This window comes from Ctenopharyngodon idella, chromosome 16 (genome assembly GCF_019924925.1).
Source record: "Ctenopharyngodon idella isolate HZGC_01 chromosome 16, HZGC01, whole genome shotgun sequence".
Classification (NCBI taxonomy): Eukaryota; Metazoa; Chordata; class Actinopteri; order Cypriniformes; family Xenocyprididae; genus Ctenopharyngodon; species Ctenopharyngodon idella.
This window is the reverse complement of record NC_067235.1, coordinates 10,447,019-10,462,529: the sequence shown is the minus strand read 5'-3', so window position 1 is coordinate 10,462,529 and position 15,511 is coordinate 10,447,019. Positions and strand designations below refer to the sequence as shown.

General features: G+C 35.0%; 1 protein-coding gene and 1 long non-coding RNA gene across 3 annotated transcripts; one reads left to right on the top strand and one right to left on the bottom strand.

The window, feature by feature from the left end:
* Window positions 1–1,163: 1,163 nt before the first annotated feature.
* On the top strand, window positions 1,164–5,226 carry LOC127497862 (uncharacterized). Of its 2 annotated transcripts, none has more exons than XR_007925675.1 (4): window positions 1,164–1,382; window positions 1,854–2,076; window positions 3,847–3,913; window positions 4,130–5,226. It is a non-coding gene; the product is annotated as an uncharacterized LOC127497862 (long non-coding RNA). The 2 variants fall into 2 exon arrangements; XR_007925674.1 differs by having other exon boundaries at window positions 3,844–3,913.
* Window positions 5,227–7,920: 2,694 nt separating this feature from the next.
* cmtm8b (CKLF-like MARVEL transmembrane domain containing 8b) lies at window positions 7,921–12,345 on the bottom strand. Its single transcript, XM_051866625.1, has 4 exons — window positions 11,881–12,345; window positions 9,615–9,788; window positions 9,389–9,508; window positions 7,921–9,149 (listed from the first exon to the last, which is right to left on the bottom strand). The coding sequence occupies exons 1-4, from the start codon at window positions 12,034–12,036 to the stop codon at window positions 9,063–9,065; spliced, it is 537 nt and encodes a 178-aa protein (XP_051722585.1). The 5' UTR covers window positions 12,037–12,345; the 3' UTR covers window positions 7,921–9,062.
* Window positions 12,346–15,511: the final 3,166 nt, after the last annotated feature.

Sequence of the window (15,511 nt, the reverse complement as noted above, 5' to 3'; positions counted from 1 at the left end):
TAAGTAAACTTAAATATACTCAAATTTAACTTTAAATACACTACAACTTCAGGATATTAAATAATGTATTTTTTAAATATACTTCCAGTGCATTGTGACAATGATAATTTTCAGCACACAGTTAAAATATACCTCAAATATATTTTTATAAAGTGCAAATAAATACACTTTTAAAAAATAAACTGAACTTACACTTCAAGTAAATTTTTCTAAAATATATTTTTTAGAAAATATACTAATACATGCTCATACTTTTCATGTTCATACTTTTCAGTTGGCCAAGATTTCTAAAAATCCTTTCTTTGTATTGGTCTTAAGTAATATTCTAATTTTCTGAGATACTGAATTTGGGATTTTCCTTAGTTGTCAGTTATAATCATCAAAATTAAAAGAAATAAACATTTGAAATATATCAGTCTGTGTGTAATGAATGAATATAATATACAAGTTTCACTTTTTGAATGGAATTAGTGAAATAAATCAACTTTTTGATGATATTCTAATTATATGACCAGCACCTGTAAATCAAAGTTACACGTGTTTACACGTGTTCCTGTCAGTTGTGCACACTATTTTCTATGCGTGCACACGGATGCCCACGTACACGTGAACAACGTTGTGTTCACTTTCGCATCTATTTCTGCTTGGATGGACACGTACATGCAGATTTATGTCAAAATGTCCTTGTACACACGGTGCATACGGCTTAGGTAACGCGAAAAAGAAAACTGATGTGTATCATTATAACTTATAAGGGATCCGCACATTCGATCTTAAAGTTACAGCAGGCTTGCTACTTTCTGTGTCATGAATGTTAGCGAACAACAAAATACAAAGAGTAAATAACTTTTGCAGCTTTAGAGACAATATGCAAGATTAAAATATACAAACCACTTGCTCCATGTTATACTTTTCGTTGTACACTTTGTGTAAATTGCGTACTTACATTATCCTAAATGTTACCTAGATTTGTAATTTCAGACAAATTTAAAATAATGCCCGTCCCTTGTCGCCTGTCAATGACGTAATATCTGCAATTCTGCATTATCCTTGGATTCTTCTTGTACTGCATAGTAACCATGGAAACGGATATTGACAGCAGCGTGATGTTTAGCGGCACGCTGTTGTTTCATTCAAACACTATTCGCCTTATTCACCTCGAACGTTCTAAGGAGCTTGAGGGGTACACCTACCACTTCCGGGAATTCTCGCGTCGCGATTTCTCTTAGCGGCAATGGCGCCGCACTGCTGTGTTCCCCAGTGCACTTCGTCACACAGGAAAAAATCAAACAGGACAAACCTTTCACCGTTTTCCAGAGGATAAAGGACTACGTCGAGACTGGATAAAAAATATCAGAAGGGATCCTGGTCACTGGCATAAGGTTGGTTTGACGTTGGACGTTTGATATTCGCAAATTTAAGGACTGTTTCTAAAGTTACATCCGACAATAGGTATACACGATTCTAACTTAAATAACATCTGAAGGAAATAATTTACAGTAAAAAAAAAAAAAAACAACAACTGTAAAGTGTTCATCCAGGTGTCCGCTATGATGCACACCTTTTATATTTTTAATATTTATTAAAATAAACTGTCAAATCATATGTAAAAATGGCTATTTTACACTACTGTATATACGCTCATACATAAATATGCCATAATTTAAAGCTCAATAACATCTGAAGGGCATAATTTACAGTCAAAAAAACAACTGTAAAGTGTTCATCTACATGTCCGCTATGATGCACACCTTTTATATTTTTAATATTTATTAAAATAAACTGTCAAATCATGTGTAAAAATGGCGAGATTCGTAGTCCACAAAGTTTCCATTGCTTTTACTGATTGATAGTACCGTATCGGAGTCCAACTTCCGGGTTTGTGTACCCCCTCAACGGCGTTCGAGTTTTCAAAATGGCCGCCAGGTGAATAAGACGAATGGAACATGGCAAGCAAACTTTGGAATAAAAGGAGAATTGGAGCGAGGATCAACATCAGCGTGGCGTTAACGAAATGCGACAGCTTTGCGATGAACTTCGACTTGACAGATGCCGCTCTAGCACATTAATAGACAGGTGAGCAAAAGTACACAAGACAAATTAATGTTATGTAGCTCAACACGATGGAATGTTAGAATATCATACTGTTGATCTAGCTTACAGTCAACAGACTAATAGATAGAATAGCATTCTACGACTTTTTAAGGCTCAAATGCAGTTTAGCATGATAGTGTAACGTTAGACCAAGTTAAACAGCCCTGCGTTACCTAATAATTGTAATTCATAAAATAAACTTACCTGTATGAGTAGTATTTCAGCACTTGCAAGTACTTCGGTAGAATGAACTGTCCTCATTTGTTTTCCACTGCGGTCAAGCCAGCCGCCACCGCGAAATGCACGGTCAATCTAGCCGCCACTATATTTTGCGGTTCGCGCATACACTGGCTATTACGGTAAGACCGTCAGAGAAAGTGACACGTGAAGGCCACGTATGGTAACACATACTTGGAATTTGTCCTCTGCATTTAAACCCATCCAAGTTAGTGCACACACATTAGGAGCAGAGTAGTGAACACACATACACACTGCAAACCGTGATACACACCCGGAGCAGTGGGCAGCCTTTATGCTGTGGCGCCCGGGGAGCGATTGGGGGTTAGGTGCCTTGCTCAAGGGCACCTCAGTCATTTCCTGCCGGTGCTGGAATCGAACCAGCAACCTTTGGGTTACCAGTTGGACTCACTAACCATTAGGCAGAAATGATCTGAAAACAAGTAATCTTCTGTCAAAGCGATTTCACATTCATTTATTCAGTCAGTCTGTCTGAATAAATGAAAATAACTAAATAAATACATATTTTACATCCCAATTTCACCTGAAAATTATAGTACACCTCACAGCCTGTCACTATATGATATGCTGAAATCCAAAATAAATGTCTGCCATAATAATAATAATATAATAATAATAAGAAGAAGAAGATTAAAACAGGCCTAAATAAATAAATATAAATGAAAAAAAAATTCACCTGAAAATGATAGTACACCTCGGACCCCGTCACTGTATATGCTGAATTCCAAAACAAAGGTCTCCCCCGAGTAAAATGGAAAAAAATAAATATATATAAAAATTTAACAGGCCAAAGTCACCTGAAAATGATAGTACACATGGCAGTCTGACATACGATGTTTTGTCCATACATTCTGTTTTGTCCATGTATAGACAAAACAGCACATAGATATGAAGTTTGGGGGGCTTTTATTTTGGAATACAACATCAGACTGTCCTGAAACTGTGTAGTTGACACCATGAGGTGGTGTACTGTCCATATGATGTGAATTTGGTTTGTGGAAACTAGCACTTTTATTTTTATGATTTTTTGAATGTATAGACAAAACAGCACATAGATATGAAGTTCGGGGGCTTTTATTTTGAAATACAACATCAGAATGTCCTGAAACAGTATAGTTGACACCATGAGAAGGTGTACTGTCCATCTGATGTGAATTTGGTCTGTGGAAACTAGCACTTTTCTTAGTTTTAGAATGTATGGACGAAACATCATATATATGAGTGTTGGGGGGCTTTTATTTTGGAATTTAACAGCAGACAGTGTCAGAATGTGACTATAATTTTCAAGGTGACTTTGGCTCCCCAATTACTCGGGGAGACTTTTGTTTTGGAATTCAGCATATCATATGGTGACAGGGTCTGAGGTGTACCATCATTTACAGGGGAAATTGGGCTGTGAAATATATATATATATTTTTTTTTCCATTATATTTATTTATTTAGGCCGGTTTTATTATTATAATTATTATTATTATTATTATATTATTCAAGCAGACATTTATTTTGGATTTCAATACCCCTACTATGGATACTACTACTACAACAACAACTACATCAATGGGTAAGTTTTGCCAAGCACTGCTAGATAGTTACACATTAGGCAACATTAACAACCTGATCTGTCAGAATTATTAGACTGGTTGCCTGCACGTAAATCCATTTGCAACAAATTATACACTTCATATAGCATTTTCAACATTCTGTTGTTATGTAAGTTATATGGTACTTTGTTGTGAATTATTTTAACAATAATGGCACATACGTGTCTGTTTAATAGGCTTCAGTTGCAATATAACGGTAACTGGACAGCACTGGTTGGCATGAACGGTTATGGCAATGAAAAGGAGATGACGCTCTTCGACAACAAATATTTTGTTCAAGTCTCTGGAAAGTATTACTCTGGTTATATCTCTGAGCTTATGTTTGTCACTAATGAGGGGCACTCTTTTAAAGTGGGGCAGCCTACTGGACTTTCATTTAACTTCTACCCAACCCATGATGGAAGTGAACTACGTTTCCTCAGCGGTCGACAGAATGGATTTGCCCTGACCTCCATTGGGGCTCACTGGGCTGTGTTTAACAACAATTCCACTGCATCATAAAGACAGAAATGTTTCACAAATTATGTGCGGAAAATGCCAAGTAGCCTACTTTTTTCTGAGCTCTTGATGATGAAATTTTGGAACTTTCTGAGTAAAATTAATTTACCATTTACTTAATTTAACACTATAAGGAGACTGGTGTAAACTTATTTTATTCCTAATCATGCCTTATGGGCTTCTTTAACACAACAATTCCTAAAGGCTCTCAATAATTTTAGTAAAAAACTTTTTGTGTTATATAACATTTATGAAATCATATTGTTAACCAATATTAACCTAAATGAACTTTTTTAATTATTATTATTAATGACATCACTATGAAGGTTAAAATATAGAGGTAAAAAGAAGGGCATTCTGAAATGCTGGGTGTTACCCTAAAAACCATTATGACCCAAAACTGCAGTGTGGATGATTCTGGACAAACTCTGTACCGAATGTATACATATCCTGGATCTGGATGATTTTAAAACTATTAGACTTGATTTTACTAACTATTAAAGTGATTTTTATTAAAACTTATTAAAACAACTGATATACTTTTTTTCATATGAAGATCGCAATAAAACTGACTTATTAAAATGTTTAACATGCCTTTATCATTTATCTTTGTTACTTTCATCTGCTATGTATAGATTTTATTGTTTACACTTGGCCCAGACTTTCAATCAAACTTTACAAATTCACAATATTTAATACTATGATAATCTAAACCAGGTATGAACTAAACATAAATCCATTCAAATAAAATTTGTTCAAAAGTTCATGTAAAAATTTGAGACATGTAATGTGTATAGATGTAATGGTCTTGTTCTGTTTTGGTTTAATTTTCAATCTGTTCCCTGTGTTGCTTTTACTGAGTTCTGTTTGCTAGTTAGTTTCTATGGTTTCTGATTGGATTACATTCACTGTTGTTCATTTAGTCTCCTTGTTATCTCTGTGTATTTATGTCACGTTTAGGTTGTATTGTGTAGTTAATCTAGTGCAACTTCACACGATCAACAAGGTGCATGGAATAAAAACAAAGCTATTTATAGACAATACCAGCAATGTCAAGGGGTCAAATTAAACAAAAGATGGAGCTAAAAGATCAATATTTTATTTTGCCAACGCGTTTCGGCACACAGGCCTTCATCAAGTCTAAAAGGTTACAGGTGTGTGTAGGTTCCTTTAAAGGTGCTTTATGTAAGAATAACAGCTAGTGGTTGAAATGGGTACTGCAGTCCAAATTCAAAATATTGTTTGCCCCGCCCCCTCCTCCTCAGACTCAATGCTCATGCGGGTTGCCAGTTTGAAGACATGCAACAGGAGCGAGCTCAAATGACATTGGAAGGCGAGGAGACTTACAGAATGTAAGATAATTAGTTGATTTATTGATTTATGATGACTCGATATCACGTTGTAATATGCTCCCGTTCATAGAGATTTTAGATGGATGCTGAGGCTTTTTAGGTAGGGTAGAATCTGCGATCTCTGACCCAGTTTGTTCGCTGGCTTCCATGGCTGCAATTTGCTGCATGTGTTTTCCGCCAACTGGCAACCCGGGGTGGCGAAATACTACTGGGTAAATTGGCACCGTGCGGTCTTGCACAGACCAAAACAAAAACAGAAATTCCGACACAGAACGCAAATTTCAAAGTAAAATAACTGGCTGTAGCAATGGTTTTCAGAGAAACGAGTATGTGAACTTAGCATGTTTAATAATATCTGCAAACATATTATGGTATTTTTATGCTTTAGTACAGTCAGAAACTTACATAGAGCACCTTTAAATGCAAACAGAGACAAAATTCAAACTTACAAAGAACCAATAAAAAAAATAAGTATAATATCATCCACCAATCACAAAACTTATAAAGCAAATAATCATGCATCAACCAATGGTTTCCTTACATTAAACACTACTTCAGTCCTAACACTGTGAGAAACATCAAGTTAGGTGAACAGCTTTCAGTTCTGCAAATTCAAAGGCTACCACATCTCATGACAGCAGCAGCCGACGCTATTCCTTTGGGTCTACTGCACATGAGACCTCTTCAGTTCAGGCTCAAGAGCAGAATTTTCCATCCTCTGACTCATCCTTCCAGAGCCGTAAAAGTCACACACTGTAGGCTTTGTGCATTTCGGCTTTGGAAGGTACCAGGATTCCTCAATAGAGGCCTGGCATTTGGGGAGTGTTGCCGTCGCAGGTCTCTCACGATGAACGCCTTTTTTCATGGGCTGGGGTCCAGTTTGCGATGGCCAACCAGAGGCCATTGATGGCCATTGGGAGGGCCCTCATCACTTGTGGCTCATAAATTACTTCGAGATGAGGGCAGTGTTTCTAGCTTTGAAACACTCCCTCAGTTCAGGGGCCACCATGTGTTGGTTTGCACGTACAACACCTCAGTTGACTCTTATATCTATTACCAGGGCAGGCAGCAGGCACCAGGGCACCTCCTTTTCAGGCAGCAGAACTTTGTTCCAGGTGATGTCAGAGCTATACTGCACCCCAGATCAAACTATATTCCAAAGTTCCTTCTATAGCCGGTCAGCCAGTTATCTTGCAGGCTTTCTTCCCTGCAAAGTCTGCATCTGTTTTGTTCTGTCCGTGCTTTGAAGATTTATGTCCACCACTTACGCCAGTTTGGAAGCAGATAAGCCCTTCAGGGTTGAGCCAAGTCCGAGTCGACGCTCAACAATGGTTTGTGCTTACTGCTTATAGCAGCTTATTTCAAGTGATGAAGGATTACTGCTTTTTGTGCTTACAGCTTTGTGGGCAGGTTCTTCCCAGGGCATGGCAGATTTAGTATTCAAGTTCCCATGACACCATGACACAGTGTCAAGATCCATTTGATAGGGAATGTGTCAGGTTACGTGTGTAACCCGGTTTCCTGAGAGGGGAATGAGATGCTGTGTTGAGTCGGCACGTCCCAGGTTACGCTTGTACACTTGCAAGCATTCCCATAGCATCAACGCCATGACGCAGCGTCGTCTTCCCCTCTCAAGGAACCGGGTTACATACGTAACCTGAGGTGTTTCTTCAACATAGGCTTAAAAAATATACAAAAACAAATATTTTCAACTAAAGAAAATATCATTTAAAGTCATTTAAACCAAATGATCACTTGCAACTAAACTGTTTGAATGACTGTTTGACATCCTTTGCTTAAATCAAAATAATTTATGCCAAACTCTGCATGCCAATTTCAATCATACAGAATATACTTAAAGCATGTAATAGGCGTTCATGATGTTTAGAAAAACCCACATACTTTAAAGAATCTAAATCATGTGGAATTTTTTTTCAGGAAAAAGAAAAAATTGTGAAATCAATTAATTTATGAAATCAAACATATTTAATACAGAAAAGCTTTTTTTTAGATATATACACAATAATAATTATATGACAATGCCTTAAGGTACACAACAGAATTGTGGGTTAAAGCATAAAATTTAGTTGGACTGAAAAAATGAAATGAAATCTTAATGGAGGAATATTAAATAAATATATTTATTTTTTAACAATTCCATTGCCAAAGCAGTTCTTGCAAAAGGTGTCTTTTTAGTGACTTCAGTCAAAGACTATAGAATAACACAAGACTCATCACTCATATTGTTTTGAATGGGAGAAATTGCAACGTGCAATATGGTGGAATAAGGCCCGCCTTCTAAATAAGAGCCAATCGCTGATTAGTAAAGTCATCGTGTCACTGCAGCGGCCATTAGAAGCTCCGATTCCTATCAACTTGTTAAGTCGTGACGTAAGCAACGCCGTTTCTGGGTCCAAGCCTCGACTCGTTTCACTTGAAAATGCCATCTTGATGGCCGTTTATGGACGCTATTTATTCATATTAAACATTTAACATTTTAAAAAGTTAAACATTTAAAATACTTACAGTCTACACAACAGTCTCCGTGCTCACAGCGTCACAAACATTAATATTTTAACAATTTATAAAAGATGAATCACTGTCTGGCCATCTGGGACTTTGGTATGGAGATAAAGGTTATGATGATTACAATTTTTTTGGTAGTATTACACCACATTGTGTGTGTATATTAGCACCGTTTGTTGTTTTCTTGTGGTAGGAGATAGACCGCTTGGACCCGGAAGCGCTGCCGCGTGACGTCAGACTCAACAACCGAACAGAAACAGTCAGGCGAAATTTAATCAAAAGCTTGGCAAACAGCTTTGCAGAATTTGATGTTTCCCCATTCAGAGAGATAGGAGCTGCTGCCGAGTGAAATGAAATGACTTGTCTTAAAGGGACTTTACTTCAGTCTTTTTAGAAGCAACATAAATGCAATCCAATAATTGGCCTTAATATTAAACAGCAATGCTAAACAAACAGAAAAAAAGACATCTTTAACTACACACTGTCATATGAATAACCAATCAGTAACTATTACACTGATTAGCTGTGACTAATTCACTAAAAAGAACTAACTCATTGGAGTAATTTAGTGTCATAATAGCCAGACCTCATAACATTTAAAGTTTTACTTATAAGAACAATGCTATATATATATAACCACAGCAAAATTGTCTTGTTATGTGGTTCTTTAAATTCGCATAAATAATACCTCAGGAATAATTAAAAAAAAAAAAAAAAAAAAATCTGTTTCTGCTTATGTATCTTCACATTTTGTTCTCCAGGATTTGTAATTCACAACTGTATTTCCTGCATAACACACCACAGCCAGTGAGGCAAATATCTGAAAAGGAAAAAGAACAAAGGAATTTATGATTCAAATGATCAAATAATATACTAGTACAAGTAATTCAGTTAATTATGACACAAAAACACAAAACTCAGTACAGTAATGTCTGTTTTAATGTCAACAAATTATTTAATTCCAGGAAAATAATCAGTTCTGGATGGAAAGACATTGCTGCATGGGAGACACTGAAACAAGGGTTTTGCTAAATGAATCAGAGAAGTTGCTTGTCATACCGTTGATGCAACCCAGCTGATGAAGTAGTAGCGCCCCCTAATGGCCACATTCAAAGATACAGCACTAATCACAGCTGCTGTCAGGTACAATACAGAGGCGCTGCCATTAAAACATATTCCCTGTGAATTAAGAAAAGAAAAAGAGAGAGAGAGAGACTTTTTTATATATTAAATTGTGTCGTTTAATTTAGATAAGTTCAAATATTATTTATTCTAATTTACTCACCAGAATTTTCCATGGGATCTGGGGAATCCTGGTGTGGGCCATGGTCAGGTATAAGAGGAAGAGAATGACAGTAAGCACCCAGCAAAAGACTGACACAAACATTACCCACCCCAGTGCAGGAACATGGAGGTACTCCGTCCCACCAATCAAAGTCCACACCAGAAGCCCAAACACCTGAGATTGAAGATGGAGCATAGACACTCATAGGACTGAAACAGCCTGTTCTTTTGATAAAGTGAAACACAATAAAAGTGATCTAAAACCAGCTATAATAAAGCAGATAACGGTATCAAACATGATACCATTTCTTAGCCAACATAGTGGGTTTGAATCTGAGGAAATGCATGAACTGATAAAATGTATAACTTTAATGCATGGATAAAAGCCTGCCAAATGCTTAAGTTTAAATACAGATAATCACCAATCTGAAAAAGAGCTATAAAAACACATTTTGACAATAAATAAAAACAATGACAATTATGTTCTCTAAGCAGCAGAACAGGGCCTTTCTACCACTCCTTTTTAACACCATGTTATAGAGACTTCCCACCCTCCCTTCCTGTTATATACAGCCAAAGAATTTCTCACTGTGTGCTTGATTTTACAGGAAAAATTATTTTGGGTTTAGAAGACAGAGCTGGCTGTAGATAACAGCAGGAAAGGGAATGCTTGAATTTGACTCAGAGCATGGTGGAAGGAAGAAGAACAATACAAGCCGAAGGGAAGAGTTTGTTTCCAAACTGTTTTGGTTGGTCCTCTTCCTCTCTTTCCGTAGTGAGTAAGCATCTTTAAAACCAACAAAAAGTCTTAAGTTTGTTTTTCCTATTCACTACATACTGTATGGTTGCAAGCAATCCCTTGTGAAAAAAATATGTTACCTTAATTGTATGTACACTTCTTGGTATACTTCAAATCTTAAAAGTACATTTAAAAACTGTACTTGCAGAAAATATAATTTCAATTACATAAAAGTCGACTGATGTTTCTTAACACACTTAAGTATACTTAAAGTATACTTTGTAATAATGTCAAACTAAATGTTTTACCTTAAAGTATACATTTTAAATCATTATGATTTAGTCATCTTTTCTAATGCTTTGAAGAAGTACACTTATTTTGATGTGTTGACTAACATACTAAAGCACATATAAAGTACTTGATTATAATTTAACTCTAGTGTGCTATTCAATATTACATTTAAAGTGGTCCCACTTTATATAAAGTGGCCTTATCTACTATGTACTTATATTTAAATTAATCATTTTATAAAATGCACTTATTGTGTACATACATGTTTTAACCTTGTACTTATATTTTAAAAAATACCTGCATGTAATTACAGATGTAATTAATTTCTGTAATGACATCTATAACTACACTGTTGACCCATCCCTTACACCTTAACCCACCCTTAAACCTACCCATACCACCAAACATGTCCATAACCTTACACGTATCCACCTCAATTGCAGCAAAAGTGTTTTGCAATACAACATGAACACAATAAGTACATTGTACTTATTTATTGATGTAAGTACATAATAGCTAAGGCCACCTAATATGAAGTGGGACCTTTAAAGTTAATATATTTTAGATGTACTAAATTGCAACTTCATACAAATGTGTAATTACAAATATATTTGTAATGTGTAATTACAAATACATGACATTCAAGTTTCAATAGAAATTTTTGAAAAAAAAAGTATATTATGTCAGTACATTCGGCAGAACACTTTAACATAAAGACAATAGAAATAATGCAATTACATATAAAGATAGCTATAACATATAAAGTCTTAAGCACTCTTAAGTTCAGCTAATTGCATGCATTTAATATAAACTGCACTATAAATTTAAGATATAGTACATTCTCATTTAATTAGCCTACAGTTTGCATTTAAATGTATTATTTTAAAGTATCCTATATTATTTCTGAAATAAGCGCTCTTTTTAAAAGTATTTTAAAGTGTAGGCTACTTTCTCTTCACAAGTGATGAATAGCCTGCTGTTTAACTGAAATAAAAGGACCAGTTTACTTTTACAATACCAAAAGATGTAGCGATGGTCTGCTGGGTAATGGAAAGTGGAAACAAAATTTGTGACAATTCTTCTACATAGTTACCACTCTAGATTTCTTTCATTCTTATTCATAGTACTATAATATGTTTGTTTCATCACGTGACTTAAAAGTATTAGGATAGGTCTATCTAAATAACTTTAGATTTAATATTGAACTATTGAGGTAGCACATTCACGGCATACTTACGATTTCTCCAGCCATAAACATGCCACACGCAGAACGAATAAAGTTCCCATCATAAGCCAACTTGGAGTGTGACAAGCCTAAACTCTCTATATTCGAGCTTTTACTGGTTCTGTCAGTACCGCTGCTGTCGATGCCGGACTCGGAGTCGACCTCCATTCTAACGGAATTACAAAAAAAAAAAAAAAAACTTCCCGAATGAGCAACGAAATAATCCCTACTCCTTAAAGAAAGGAAACATATCCTACTATGGTGAAGGTTTAGTCCATTCGTGAAAGAATCGTTCTTCTGAGTCGGATCTTTTAATCTGTTGAACCGGTTTAAAAATCAATCTCAATGATTAGTTCATTAAACGGACAGAATCGTTTCGACCGGTTCTCGAGCCAATAACTCTTTACTAACCTCAGGTCTCTGGGATAAGACTATAACTCATGTAAAACAAGACAGTCTCTCGTAATGAAGCGAAAACAGGGGACTGAGTTGGAGGTTAGTTGATTTAGTTGAAGGTTATTCTAGTGCTTCTTAAAGGAATAGTTCACTTTCAAATAAAAATTTCCTGATAATTTACTCACCCACATGTCATCCAAGATGTCCATGTCCTTCTTTCTTCAGTCGAAAAGAAATTAAGGTTTAATGAAAACATTCCAGGAATTTTCTCCTTATAGGACTTCAATGGTCTCCAAACGGTTGAAGGTCAAAATTACAGTTTCAGTGCAGCTTCAAAGGGCTTTAAACGATACCAGACGAGGAATAAGGGTCTTATCTAGCGAAACGATCGGTCATTTTCTAAAAAAAAAAAAAAAAAAAAAAAAAAAAAAAAATCAAAATGTATATGCTTTATAGGTACAAATGATCGCATCACAAGTGCTTCCATCAGAACGCAATTCCGTATTCTTCAAAAAGCTTATGCTAAATGTCCTACGCCTTCCCTATTCAACTTACGGAAAAAACGGAACTGGCGCCGCGTTCGTTCCGTAAATTGAATAAGGAAGGCGTAGGACATTCAGCGTAAGCTTTTTGAAGAATACAGAATCGAGTTCTGGTGGAAGCACTTGTGATGCGATCATTTGTGCCTATAAAGCATATACATTTTTGATTTTTTTTTTTTTTTTTTTTTTTTTTTTTTTTTTTTAGAAAATGACCGATCGTTTCGGTTTGGTTTAATTTTTTTAATTTATTTATTTATTTAGACTATTTATTGGTAAATATTCACTTTAAACCAGCGTTCGTTTTGCTCTTTGTGTTCTAATGGATAGGCATGGGCTATTTGTAGGCTACCGAATAACAAACTAGGCTATTCCAAACGCAAACGATTATTTTAACCAGTTTGAGCAATTAATTTTAACCGACTTAAAATAGTGATTTATTATTCGCGAATCGAGCATTGTTATCGGCAGCATATTAATATAGGCTTAAGTTACACTAGACTATTTCTGTGAGCTGAATCAACAACAAAATGAATTGGCACAAAGGCATAGCCTGCAATAAACAGCAATATGTGCTTACAAATGCCTGATTGAACTGTTCCTCACAACACTAATATAGGCCTATATTATTGCTGAGTTACAGAGCAACGATAAAACGTGGCAAAATTAATATTCACAAGCAAGTCATTTGTCATCTTTAAGTATCAGTGTCATGACCTAATTAATATTAAAGAGATACTGGCATATTAGAATTAATAATTTTGCTATTGGTGGAAGAGAACCCAACGCCAGAAGCTAGACTTTATGTATCAGGTGCATTTAACATCACGCTCATCGTATGGTCATCTGTGCTTCTATATTTGAAATATGAAGGCAACTGAGACAGCAGAACATTTTATTAGTAAATGCAACACAAATGACCTGTATTACATTTTTTTTTCACTATTTTCTTTTTGATTTCCTCTAAAAATTCCAGTAGGATGTCACAAGAGGGCAGCAAATCCAAAGAAGTTGCTTGTCAAACTATGAAACTGAGCTTCATCTAACTGAATTAGCTGAATTAAAGTCTCTATGGCCAGTATTTTTTACTTTCCAGTATTTTGCTACTAACTAAATGTTCATTAATTAAAAAAAAAAAAAAGTGACTATAGGCCTACTATTAATTGTTTTATTTTTAATATCTTGATTTTACACAATATTTTGTCTCATTACTAGAATAGTAAAATATTATTTATTCTAAAGAGCAACATTCAGACAGTCATTACATGACATCGCTATGGTATAATTTAAATAATATTTTCTGTTATAATGTAAATAACACAGTCACCATAAACCTATTATTTGATGGCTGGTAGACCTCATCCTTTCTGCCAGCTCTCTACATCAAAGGTTTGCTTTCACTTTGTTGATCTGATTTTTTATTTATGACTAAACAAACCTGAAAATGCCATGAAAGCATCTTGCCCAGCTGTGTTTCTGTACCCGACTAATACAGTCTGTTACAGGCAATATCAGTGAATGGGATCTAGCTATTGAATTAAAATATTTTATTTGAGACTCAGAATACAGCTATTGTTAATACTCCATACAGAAAAGACCAAATATTACAATCCTAGAAAGGAAATAAGAGAATCAAATAGAATTGATTCAATTATTATTATTATTATTATTATTATTATTATTTTACATTTCAAAATTCAATATTTGATTAGAAATAAAATTAATTGATCAATCCATAATCTAGTTAATTCAGTGCTAGATTTGTTAACCAGTAAGCTTAAAATCCAGTTTTATTTATTATATATAATATTTCAATCAAACTCTAGTTTTAATTCTTGAAATAAGCTTGCCATTCCTGCTGGAAAATTATAGCAAAATAAGATGTCCATTGCTCAGCACCCTCCGTGTGGCCTGCTCGTCTCAGTAACCTCTATTTATTAATTGTTGTTCACAGCGGTTGCCATGTAGTCAGTTGTAAAGGTTATGCTTTCGATAAATGCATGGTTCCACAGAATGTAATTAAGTCATCTTAGGAGGAGACGTGCTGTGAGACTCAGGCTGGGGTAATGCTTCAGTGGCAGCCATGTTTAAGACGCATGAGTTTTTTCAATAGTTTAACAGAAATTAAAGTCTAATCATTGTAAATGTAATGAAATAAACAGACCACACAGATTATATAATAAGCATTATACTTTATGGTTACACTTTATTTTGTGTCTTTGTTACACTGTAATAATATATTTAAGTACTGAGTGATATTAAGTAACTACATGTACTTACTATAGGGTTAGGGTTTGGTTTGGTTTAGGGTTAGCTGCATGTAATTATGCATAATTTATAGTTATTATAGCAACTACATGTAACATGTAACGATGACAATGATGTGTTACCCACTTTATTTGTGTCCTTGTTACATGTTACATGTAGTTCCTATATATAAATTGTCCATAATTACATGTAACTAACCTAAACCTAACCCTATAGTAGTGCATAGTTAATTATTATTGCTTGATATTTAAACATACAGTTACACTGTAATGCGGACACCTTAAAATAAAATGTTACTTTTTTTTTTTTCTTTTTTTTTAAATGTCATTATATTACAATACATTTACAAAAATTAACTTCATCACAGGCAGACAGCCTTACATTTGAAGTTTTTAACTGTCATCTGTCTTAATTTGAGAGTCTAGGTCTATAGTTTCGTG

Coding starts and splice junctions, on each gene's coding strand:
- cmtm8b (XM_051866625.1), bottom strand. CDS start 12,036: ATGGAGGTCGACTCCGAGTCCGGCATCGACAGCAGCGGTACTGACAGA. Junction 9,789..11,880: donor TGTTTATGGCTGGAGAAATC/GTAAGTATGCCG, acceptor CTTCAATCTCAG/GTGTTTGGGCTTCTGGTGTG. Junction 9,509..9,614: donor AGATCCCATGGAAAATTCTG/GTGAGTAAATTA, acceptor CTTAATTCACAG/GGAATATGTTTTAATGGCAG.